The following is a 12458-nucleotide window of genomic DNA, read 5'->3' on the forward strand; positions in this document are numbered from 1 at the left end:
CTCTCTCCCCCGTCACTGAAATGAAACAGGAGATGTGCTCACCCAGCTGGGCACTCCCAGTGCCTGAGGCGAGGGCAGTCTCGAGTGACCAACTCAGCACTCTTGTTGCTTTGACCCACAACCTTTCTGGGGCCCCTCAGCATGACTCTCCTCCACGAGAGACCCCAGCGTGCTGACCTCTGAGCAGCAGCAGCCAGCCGGCAAGGGGACGCCCAGCCTCCCAGCTCCTTGGCATAGCCCTGATACTTTGAGCCGTCCCAGTCCTTTCCTATTTGGAGAGGGAATCTCCATCCCTGGCGCCCCCTTCCCCTGAATCAGGAGATCAGATGTGTGCTGAATACCAGCCCTGAAGCAGGGGGCCTGGGAAGCTTTTCTGTGTCACTCTCTCACCAGGTCAAGGCCTGGAAAGGCGGCGCTGCGTGCCTGGCCTCTGGCTGGCTGGGAGCAGGCCGCCTGCGTGCCTGCAGGGACGTCTGCACGGCCGGCCAGGCCGTTTCCTCATACCTGAGCCGTCCTCAGGCGCACGCACCACTCCCGGCCGCGCTCATTATTTAAGCCCGGCACACCCCAGAGCCAGCTGTGAGTCACAGCCCTGGGAGGGCAGAGGCCGTGCTGCTCACCGGCGCCCGGAGCACGTGGGAAGAGACCCTCCCCTCGCCATGGCGTCCCTGGGGCAGATCATCTTCTGGAGGTAGCGCACACTTCTCTCCTTCCAGGTGAAGGGCAGAGGGGCGGGTTTTGGTGGGGGTTGCCGAGACTGCTGGGCTGGCCCAGAGCACCTCACCCGGACCCTTATCTGATCCAGCATTGGGCCGGCAGAAGCCTGGCTGGACAAGAACCTAACTGAACTTGACTTAACATCACACCCCAGCCACTTGGGGCACCTGTTCAGGGTCAGGTTGGCTTTCTGCTGTGGAGGGCTGACACCTGCTGGGACAGCTCTGGATGGAGGAGTGTGTGTGCCTGCCTGGGGGCTCCAGTCAGACTTCAAGGCTCTTGTGGGGGCCCAGAGCAGGATGGCATGGATGCTTGGTAGGAAGGAAGGGAATCAAAGGCTGAGGATGGGTAGGATGCAGGGGGCACCCTCTAAATAGCCCCAGGATGAAGGAGGGGGCTATGTATGCTTTGACGCTTCTTTGTGGGTGCCAAGTCTCTGTACTGCTGAGTAAGTCACTCTAACACCCTTCCTCACTCCCCAGCTCCATGATGGGGTCTCTAGGCTTCCTGGGGGCTCCTTGGAGAAGGAGCCTCCTGCTGCTGCTGCTGCTGCTGCTGCTGCGGCGGCGGCGGCTAAGACAGACCTTTGCAGGAGGCCAGAGTCAACCCACCCTGGGGCTGGGATGGGGTTAGGAAGAGGCAGATAAGAAACCACAGGAGTGGGCTGTGTAAAATGCTGTTCTGTGAGTAGGTCAGCAGAGCTGAGAGATGAAGAGCTCCATGCTGACAGGAGAGGGTCCCTGGGACCAGCCCCACTCCCCGGAGATGAAGAAGTCCCATCCCCACCTATTGCTCCTCTTACTGAGTTTCCTATAACTGTCTCATTTTCCCTCGGGACATCAATTACCTTTCTGGAAGGAAAGAGGTGGAAAAAGAAGGAAGGGTTTTCCTGAAATGGTTGGTGATTCAGTGTCATCACAACTCCTGACAGTGTGTAGGAAGACTGAGTTTTTTGTGAAAAAGTCTGTGAAGAGACTGGGAGAACATTACTTCCCAGAGGTAGCCTAGAAACGGCAGCCTAAAACAAAAGGTCAGCTCCCTCCCCGGGTCCACCTGGAGAGGCCAGGCCTGCAGCAGATGCTGGGGGGCTGCGGGATATGCAGGGCTGCCAGGCAGCCCTTGCTCCCTGTGCTCTGCAAGGACACTCCGCTCACTAGAAGAGCAGCAGGTGCGTGGTGGGTGGGGGCGGGGGGGATGTAGGCGGGGGAGGCTTTCATTTGGACTCTTCTACCTTGCAAGAATGTCCCAAAAAACATCTACGTCAGTGGAACTGGTGTTTTGCCAGCACCTTCTCTCTCCCTGCCCTGGGCTAAGAGCTTTATAGTAGCCTCCTTTAATCCTCACAATAGCCTGTGAGGGTTAATTGTCACCTCAGAGAAGTTAAGTCATGTGCTCAAGGCCACACAGCCTGTAAGAGGCAGGGCAGCTTCACATCTGCTCTACCTAACTCTGAAACCCACGCTCATTCCCTGGCGCCCTGCTCGGCCCACCCCCTGCCCACCCCAGCTCCTCCAGACCCCTCCTCCATACCCCGGTCCCAGAGATGTGAAACACTCCCTGTGCAACAAGAGGCTCTGTTGTCCCAAGGGCCGATATGTGGGCTTCTAATGATACATTGCAACCAGCCTGACTGGTTTGGCAGGAGGATTAGCAGGAGGTGGGTGTTCAAAATGTGGATCCCCTACCCTTTAGAGACCCATTGGAATCAACAGAGGCTCCTGTTGTTGGCCCCAGATTAGCGCTTCAAGCTCTACAGATGCCAAGGCACTGATAAGCCACGAGGGCAGCAGATCCTTTGTGCAAAGAGGCCCCAGGAAGAGAGTCAATGGGCAGGCTTGCTGGGAAGCAGGGTCTGGAAAACATGGGCCAGGGAAGCAGGTGGAGCCCACCTGGGGGGACCTAGTGTCTACACTTGGCCTTAACAAGCCCTCTGTCCTTGCCATAATTTCCTCAATTTATAATAATACTTTAGTTGAGGTGATTGTAGCCATCAGTGGAGTAGAAGAGCTTGTGAGAGGGCCTGCCGTGCTCTGTGGACCCAGTGGGTTATTCTCCTAAGTAATTACTAGAGAGTTTACAACCTTCAAATCTCATGCTTAAATGCATGCCACTCAAGGATGGAAGGCTGGAGTGCAGTTTCTACCGTGTCTGGCTTTCGTGGTACCTTTACCAGCTGCGTGGTCAAAACTCTTCTCCCCTTTCCCATCATGGCAGTCAGTGGGCACAGCCCTCACCCAAAGAACATTTGTTGAGTGTTGGCTAGGAGTCGAAGGGTGGAAAAGTCATGATCCCTGCCCTGAAAGGGTTATGGTCTGGTCAACGACATTAATTGAGCACTTACTGTGTGCCGGGCAGTGCACTGGGTACTATGGCAAAGATGACTAAGACACTGATAAGATTATAGGTTAACGGGGAGAAAGGCTATCAAACAGGTAAGTCCGTAACACTGTTCATGAATCATAAGACAGTCAGGGCAGGATGCACTTCCCTAACTTGAGGCTTTGGAGAAGATTTCCTGAGCTAGGTGATATCTGGACTAAGTCTTTTGGCAGGGTGGGCGGGGGGAGGGAATACTAAGTCTTGAAGGATGAGTTGGCCTGATCCAGGTAAAGAAGAGTGGGAAGGACACCCTCAGCAAAGGAATGGGATAGAATAGGTTAGAATTGGATAGGATAGGATAGGATAGGATAGGATAGGAGAATAAAACTCATAAACTACTGCAGGGTGTTGGAAAACTACAAGCTACTCTGTCATCAACAGAGCATGAAGTTTCAGGCAGGGGGAGATGAAATGAGGCTGAAGAAGCCAAGCCAGGCAATGCTGGTCCTTATTGACCAGACTTACGGATGATGAGGAACCACCGAAGGCTCTCAGGCAGGGGAACTCTGCTGGGTTTCATCTTTGGTGAGACACTCCCAAGGCAGCATGGAGGACGGCTATGAGGACAGGGAGCCAGGGGGCAAGGAGAACAGCTGCTGTTGGAAATAGAAGGAATGATAAGGACCTGAAGGTGAAAATGATAGCAGGGATACAAAGGGAGACAACCCATTTAAGAAACACTTAGGACTTAAAGTTGGTGATATTTGATAAATGAATAGAGGGGCGGGTCAGAGGATGAGGCATAGGGTGGAACCTGGAAGACCCCCATATTTCTGGATTGGACAGAGTGAGTTGGAGAAGAAGGAAGAGATGAGAGTTAACTTTGGCACATGTTGACTTTGAGGTTCCCCTGAGACCTCCCGGTGGAGAGGCTCAGCAGGCATTGGAAGGCTTGAGGATGAAACTGGGAGAGGCCTGGCCTGAAGATACCGATCTGAGAGACAAGCACCTCGGTGTCTTCTAAGGAAAAGAGAAGGGCCTGGGATGGGAAACTGGAGAACACCCACATTTAATGGCAGGCAGATGAAACAGAGTCAAAGAAAGAGCTGAGAGTAAATGGTGGAAGAAGTGGGAAGAGATCAAAAACGGTCTCACGGACCTCAATGGAGCAGAGTTTCATGGAGCTCGCAGGGCTGGTGGGGGTATCATACAGGCCCGGTCGATCTGGTGCTGATGGGGAGATCCAATTCAGACAAACCTATGGCCTATGCAGCATGTACACAGAACTCCTGTAGCTGTGCCCAGAAAGTGAGGAAGACATGCTACAAAGTAGCCTCTGCACCCAAATGAGGTCAAGAAGCATTAAAGATCCTCTAAGCCTAGGCTGAAGGAGGGCTCATAGTTGCAGTGAGTGCACACAGTCAGCAAAGAACTAAAACAGCTGGTAGCTTTCCTTCCAGAAAGCAGAGGTAAAAGCCGAAGCAGAACTGAGGCCCAGCTGGCATGGATTTCAAATTGCTATTCTGCCATCGTTCCTTCCTCCCATCCCCCACGCCTGCCTTCCTTCCTCCCTTCGTTTTCCGTGGATTCTTCATCTGTCCCACTCTGGCTTTCCTGTCTGAAAAGAGCTCTTTGGAGCATTTAAAATTGGGAGAAAACATCTGTGACAATGGGATTGATGAAAACATGTCAAAGGAAGAAAGCCACACGGTGGGGAAGGAGCAGGAACCCTTTTACCAGAGAAAGGAGGATGAAACAGAGAATGAGGAAGGCTAGAACCAGGGAGGCTTGGGGAGCTGTGCTCTTTTAGGAATCTTGATTCCCGTTGCCCCAAGTTTTCAAGCTAGTGCCTGGATAAGACATGCCTGACTTTGATGGCCAGAGTAAAGGATGCTTGGCAACCAAGTAAAAGGGAGGTCTCAGCACAGGCCATGTTGACACTTGAAACCCCATTGAGATATAGGAAGATGGGCCCAACTTTCAGACTCTGAACATAGAAAATCTGAGGCTTCCAGGCCTTTGGAGGCCATTTCCACGAACAGGACAGAAAGGTGGGAAATGAGATAAATTGCACATGGGAAGAAACACTGAAACATGCGGCACCTGTGTTGCTGTTCCTCTCAGGAGTACACTATCTTCTGAGCGTGGTTCCCTTTCCCCATCTTCACCTTCTGTGATGCTACTCCTTTCTTTCATCATTCAGCCTGAATGACATTTCCGCTTTGAAGTTCCTGGATCTTTCTAGTTGCCATTAATTGCTCCTTTTATGCTTGCAGCCAGCCACGTTGATGAATATCTGTTTCTGGTGCCTGGTTCCCTCAGTGGGGTTGGGAGGGGCTTGCCTCCGTCATGTCCCTTGTTGTAGGCAGACAGTGAAGCCCAGGGCTGTATATCTGGGATCCGGAACCAGACGGTCTGGGTTCAGATCCTCATGTCACCTTGAAAACTCAACCTCTAAGCCTCAACCTCCCTGTCTGTAAGATGGGGTTGATAATGGAACCTGACTCCTAGGGTCTTGTGAATGAGCTGAGGCAATTATGTGCTTGGCACATCCTGAGAGCTATTGCTGGAGTCTTTATGTGCAGCTCCCCCTACCAGGCCTGATTTGTAGCCGGTTCTCCATAGGACTTTGGCTTCAACTCCATGACTCCACGGGCTGTGCTGCCTCTGAAACAGGTGTTTTAGAAAGGACATGCTTTGGATAAAGTGCCACTGGGTCCCTTAAAGGCAGTTAACTCTGGCAACTCCCTGGAGAATATTCATAGAGCTGTCCAGGTTCTTGTTTTGAAAAATATCAAGCCCACCCCACCTTCTGTTGTGTGTGCCTCTGAGACACTCCTCTAGACCTGACGATGCTGGGGTTAGAACAGAAGGCTGGCTCTGCCGGCGGCGCATTACCGCTGGCGAGGTGAGTCTGCCAGGTCCTTGCGTGTATGAGCTCAGTGTCTACATCTTTCCAATGAGGCCTTGCTGACATCACAGGGCACAATCTTCAGGGGCCGCAGGAGCTATGGAGCTATGACCAAGCACTGGGTAATAGTTAATTACCCAAACTGCCTCATGCTCCTAATTATCCCCATTTCAGAGATGCAAATGTTGAGCAGCAAGACGACTTGCTCCAGCCGGCCAAAGGCAGGAACCAACAAGTTCCTACCTAGATCTTGAACTGACTTTTATGAGAAAATTATCTTTCTAATCAGCTCTGCTTCATCTCCTGCCACTTAAAGCACGACCCATCTCATTCATCACTGACAAAGCTTGCTTCCTCTGGGGACAGTGACTGCCAGGGCTAAGGAGGGGCTGAGCCCCTGAGCTATCAACCCGTCTGTTGTTTCAGGTAGCTGCTCAGATGAGTGAGTGAAGGAGTAAGAAGTAACTGAAACTCAGTGAAAATTACATATCTCCAGAGCTTAAAAATTCAGAAAGTCAGCATACATACTCACCACTGGGATAATAAAAATAAATTGTGCAACTGGCTCAAGAGTTATCCAATTAAAAATGGGTAGAATAGAGCTCTTTCGATGATATTACCTTGCCCAGTGACCCCAGCTGATCATGATTTACCCAAACATTAAGGATCCCTAAATCTGAGAGACCAAAACTTCATCCACCTTTACCTTTGACACTGTATGAAGAAACAGGAATAATGTGGATGCTGGAGTTAGTGTGGCCTGTGTTCATATCCCGGCTCTCCACTTCCTAGATGCCTAACCTCAAGGAAGTCACTTAATCTGTGTCTTCATTTCCTCTCAGTAAATTGCAGTTGATAATAGTACCTACCTCACAAGTTGCTGTGAAGGCTAAATGAGTTAATACACGTAAAGAGTTCAGAGCAGTAGCTCATACATACATAGTTTGCCTTTATGTATTAGTTATCCTTATTCAATTATTCCCTTCCACTGTGTTAACAGAATAACAAAGTGACCTGGTGGGAGGGAGAGGAATGACAGGTCCAGTAGGAGCAGCTGGGTTTAAGGGGCCTGCATGTCCGAATTCTGGGATCTCAGTGGACTTCTCTAGTGCTTGTTCTGTGAGAGCTGGGGAAGTTTTTGGCTGACTGAGGGGACAACACTCACTCAAAACTCCAAGTGCTTTGGGTTCATGCAAACCAAAGTAAAGTGAGTTGAAACAGAAAACAGAAAACAAAAAAACCCCAAAAAGACCCCTCAAAGTGCAGCTTCCTGACCAGCAGCTGGAGCATCACTGAGCCTGTTAGAAATGCAAATCAACAGGCCCACCCTCCAATCCACTGAATCAGAAACAGCTCCCCACTCCCTTGCCCCGCCCCCCCCATTCCCCCCCCCGGCCCCCGCCACAGGAAGGGGGGGTTCAGTCAACTGCACGAGAGAGCTCTCCAGGCTCCTTGACTCCTCAGGGGAAGCACACGGATTTAATCCATACAGAGAAAAGTTTCACCTGGGATCATTTATCATTCCACATTTCTCAAGAAATGTGCTAAAGAGGGAACAGATGGGCCTTGATGAAAACAAAGGGAAAAACATGAAGTTCCTACAGGTAAGAAATCCAGGCTGTATTTCTCTTTATATTAGCTTTCCCTGATCCCAAACCATCTGCCTGGAATGTTTCAGATTTGCTCGCACATGACTTCCAAACGCCTTCCTCCTGCTCCCAGCACGGCAGTGACGGCAGGCCCTTTCCCTCTTTTTCTGTAGATTTAGAGTGAAAAATTTCAGAGAATAAAAACCATGAAATATTGCAGAAATAGAGACAGCATCCATAAATTTAGGGGACTTGAATGGTCTTTTTCAGCTTCCTATGGGCTGTTTCACACCTCTCTTCTCTTCAGTCTCAGAGGATTATCTTGCTTTATCCTTTACAGAAAAATTAGGAGTCTGCAGAGGGGGGTCCTCCTGTCTTTTCACTTTCAGAACGATGCGCTACAGTCATCTGTGCCCTTTTTCTCTGCCTCCCTTCCCGGTACCAGAGGACGAGCCTTGCTCCTATCCAAGGGCAACCCCTCTGCGCCCTGGGTCCCTCTCAGCCCACCTCCCCCCGCCAGCGCCCTCAGTCTCTCTCTGCTGCTCTGTTATGCTCATTAGCATGCAGCCTATATGTCAAGGTTTTCTATCTAAAAAGAACAACCCTCTCTCAGTGCCTCAAGCTCTCCTGCCCCCTCCCCATCGCTCTTTTCCTTTCTCAGCAAACTTGTTGACAGAGCTGTTTGGAGTTCTGCTCGTACAGGTGCGGTGTGGTAGAGGGAGAGTGATGGGGTTCCCAGCACACGCTGCCTGGGTGGAGGCTCAGCTCTGTGACTTTTATCCAGTGTCCTCATCTGTACAATGGGGATGATCTTAGCATTTACATCATAAGAGTATAAAAATTATGTGAGTTAATACATAAAGGGCTTAGCAGACACTTATTGTACACCATGTATTCTTCTGCTATGATTCTTTTCCTCTATTTACCCTAGTTGGATTTTGTCCCCACTATGCTGATACTGCTGCTGTCAATGTCAAATCTAATGCTGACTTCTCTATTCTTATTTTCACAATAGTGTTCAACACAGATGTCTCACTACCACCTTCTTGAAACACTTTCTTCTCCTGGTTTCCATGACACTACACTCTCCTGATTTTCCCTCTCCCTGCTCCTTGGTAAAGAGAAAGCAGGACCCCGGAGGGATTCCCCACCAAGCCCTGCAGGGGGCAGTAGCAGCTCCACAAAGCTGCTGGCCTGGGAGTCTCTCCTGCAGGCCAGGTTCTACCTGAAGAATTCCCTGAAAATGACAGCCTGACCCTCTCGCTCTCGCTGCTGAGCGGATATGGGGACAAGATCTTCAGTGAGACTAGAAAGACACTTTCCCATGGACACAGCTTTATAAATGAGAGCTAGATTTCCAAGTTAGCCCACAAAAGTCTACGTAGTCCATTCTCAGCCGTCATTGTGTGCTTATGACAGCAATGTCTTCTGCTACTTTCCTTTCCCACCATAAACGTACACTATTTCTCAAATATTGGGGTTGAACAGGTTTTTTGAGGCCTTGCTGAAAATCATCATCATTTATAAGTAGTGTTGCTAGAGGATCATGTTCACATAGCTAATTAAAATTTACATAACCAACTTAAACACAGACTTTAGAAAATATTCGCTGGTGTCTGGAAATGCCTGTAGATTTTGGGATCTAAGTGGGTGGCTGGTCTTTCATCTGGATGGGCAGATAGTGGGACAGGTCAAGAGATAATGCTTTATCAATCTCTTAGGTATTTGACCCCACCCAGCTCAAGAAGGTGGCCAGAGGAGCATAATTTACCAAAGTCCTGGCTGGGAGGTCATCTGCTGCTTGATACTATTATCCCACCTGCAAAGAATGAGGAGGGGGTATACTTGGATTTTCCCAGAGGATATTCTGGTATAGACTCAAAGCTTAAGGAGCAACTTGTATTTTCTTTTTCCCACTGTGAGGCAATATAATAACATCTAAGGAAATTTTGTAAAAAGGAAATTACTCTTTTCTTTTTGTGTTTGTCCTTTTCAAAGCCAACTGTAAATAATTTTTACATAGTTACTAACAGAGTATGTATCCTTTCATATTTTGCTTTTTCCATTGAACCTAGGTGTACTAAAAAGGTTTTTAAGCAACTTTACACTAAAAAAATTCCTTGTATGTTAATACTGTAACTACTTAACTCTGTATTGTAATGTACATCTCTATACTTTTACTCAGTTGGCAAATGCCATATTGGGCCACGCTACCTGGAATCTCAGCCCCATGATGTGGCAGAATTCCTTCATCTGCCTGCCTCCCATTATCCTGTTGCATATGAACATCGCGGGCTGCAAGCTACATGCATGAATCAAGCACCTAACAGTCTGTATTTAAGTATTTAAGACAGTGAGTTCTGCAGATAGTGCCAGTGCAACAGAATTTTCTTCAGCAGAGCTCTGTAGTCAAGCAAGGTTGGAAGTCCTGCATAGTATGAGACTGGACCCTATGAAACTCCCAACATTCAATTGATTTTAACCTCCAAAAATGATTATTTCAAACGGTTCAAACTAGCATATACTCCTATAGGACAGTCACTATGCAACGAGCACAGTAAAGTCCTAAAGTTAAAGAAACCTATTTGATTGTGATTGCCCCAATGTTATGAAAATGTACTCCTTTTAAAAAAATACTTATTAATATTCATAAGGACACACTTTTGAAAGCTAGGGGCTGGGCTAATTACAAAAGAGCAGAAGTAGTGAATAGAAAAAAGGCACAGTAATGTGGGAGCCCAGAGCAGTATGCAGGGCTGAGCACAGACCCAGGAGAGAAAAGGCAGACTGGGCTTTTCCTTCCCAGGAATGCCTGCTCACCTTTGATGTCCAAAGTCATCATATTTTTCAGAGCTCCCCCTTCTACACTAATTCCTCCATGATAAACCTTCCTCCAAACGGGCTTTTTTGTAACTGACCTCTGCCCTTTTCTCCCTTAGAAAAGTGTCAGGAGAGTTCACGAGGGGACATCAATGGCTCACCCCATATTCCTCAAATGACAGGTACTAAATAAACACAGGTATTCTTACACCTGCCCTCTCATTATTACAATTATTAATTAGTTCATCTTTTCAGGGTGTTATTATCACCCTGTTCACAGGCGCTCATCTACTTTGCTCACAACTGTGAGGCGAGTTAAGTGAATCTGGATGCAGGGAGGAGACTCACCCTGGCTGCGGTGCCTCGGGGGGTGTCTCATGTGCTCTAGAAGGAACGTGGACACGTAGCCAGGTTCGAATTTGTTGTTCTCCAGGTGCCACAGCCAAATGTCCAAGACCAAGACTGGAATTGTTAGACAGGTTAGATTCAGGTAGAGTCAGTGAAACAGTGTCTGGACCAGGACGAAATCCTCGCTGCTTCCACGGCCCCGCCCCCCGGCCACCGTCCCACCACACACACACTGCCCCCCACTCTCTGGGACCCTTGCTGTGACGGAGCCTTGAACAGGGTTGTCTGTCATTCACATGCCACTTAATGGTCATCAGTGTAACTGACTCTGTGGAGTGACTAGGCATTTTGACACCACTCAGCACCTCCCATCATTCTAGCAGGTCTTAGGTGCAGGTAGGAATCATCCAAGGAAGTGGAAGATAGAAGTTGAAAGGTAGAGTGTTGCTTCCTACGAGAGCACAGAGTTGATTTAATTAAAGTTGTTCATTGTAACCAGGTGGAGTTTAAATGACATTAAAGGGGACCATGGCCGTTTTGTGCCCTGTAGCAGGAGGCACTGCCCAGGGTGAGCACACTGACAAAAGACACTCTTGACCTCTCAGACACATAGCTGCAAACATGCAATTACCAGGAAGGGTAAGAGCAATCCCTTTTTGATTTCTCATGTTTTAAGTGGAAATAAAGCCTTTGGCTCAGGCTCACTTAAAGAGTAAACACTGATAAACCTTGAATAGGCCACACCATCTTTCAGATCTTCCCATCTTATTTGTCCTCTACCCATAAAAGTCAAATATTTAGCTTAAAAATACAGGGGTTGGCAAAAGTAGTTTTGCAGTTCATATGGAAAAAGACATACAGGTTATGATTATTACTATAGCTTTATTAACTGTTTCACATACTCACAATCATAAACCCGCTTTTGCCATCCCTGAGAGCAGTGGGAAGGAAAAGGACTTGGACACTGGCTGATGCTTCTTTTCAGCAGCATGATACCCTTGACCCTCCTCTCCAAATCTGTGTGTGGCCCTATGCCAGTCACATTAAGCAAGAACAATACATGGACCTCCCAGCACTGCCTTGAGGACCAAAGGTGACAAGGTACAAAAAATGATCATGACAGGGACATTGATGGCAACACCGAGCTCTCGTGCAGTAGCTGACATGGCTATGTCTTTACCTGAGAAGCTACCTTGCCCACTGGAATAAGACAGCTTTAAAAAAGCACTGAGACTCATATACCCTGATCCTAAAAATAGAAGTATCAAAAGTCATGGTCTAACATGCCCATTGTTCATTTCCCTTTGGGTTCAACTTCTAGAGTCTCATAAATCATTGATGTAGTCTGATATTTTGGATCTCTCAGCCAACATCTTATGTCAATTCTGGGGTTGGCCTTCCTGTGGGACCACCTCACAGTCCCTTAACCTCATAACCATAGTCCCAGGTGCTGGGTTCCTCCCATGTGCCAGCACCCTTCTGCAAGTTATTAATTCATTTAACAAATATTATCGAGCTCCCAATGTGGACCTGACACCACAGATCTTAGGGTCGCAATCACATACAGGTCATTTGGCCAACAGCCACTTAAAAGCGTGGACTAACAGGGGAGACGGCTAAGTAAACACACAGTTACTGTGCAGTGCGCTGAGTGCCACCATGGGCCAGCTCCCTGCTCCCGACCCTAAAGCTGCACCAGCTCACGCTCCTACTAGCCACCTAAATTCCCCCAAGTAATCGTTTCTGTGCAAGGC

The 12458-nt window shown here is 48.7% G+C and overlaps 1 protein-coding gene across 1 annotated transcript in view; it reads left to right on the forward strand.

Moving 5' to 3' along the window:
- The first annotated feature begins 659 nt into the window (after positions 1-659).
- VTCN1 (V-set domain containing T cell activation inhibitor 1) overlaps positions 660-12458 on the forward strand; it is a 44183-nt gene continuing 32384 nt past the window's right edge. The window contains exons 1-3 of the mRNA XM_054564786.1: positions 660-691; positions 1200-1345; positions 5881-5944. Coding sequence (XP_054420761.1) covers positions 660-691; positions 1200-1345; positions 5881-5944 — 242 coding nt within the window. The remainder of the gene's footprint in view (positions 692-1199; positions 1346-5880; positions 5945-12458) is intronic.

Source organism: Pteronotus mesoamericanus, unplaced genomic scaffold, assembly GCF_021234165.1.
Source record: "Pteronotus mesoamericanus isolate MK-2021 breed Mesoamerican mustached bat unplaced genomic scaffold, CSHL_Meso_final scaffold_99, whole genome shotgun sequence".
Taxonomy (NCBI): Eukaryota; Metazoa; Chordata; class Mammalia; order Chiroptera; family Mormoopidae; genus Pteronotus; species Pteronotus mesoamericanus.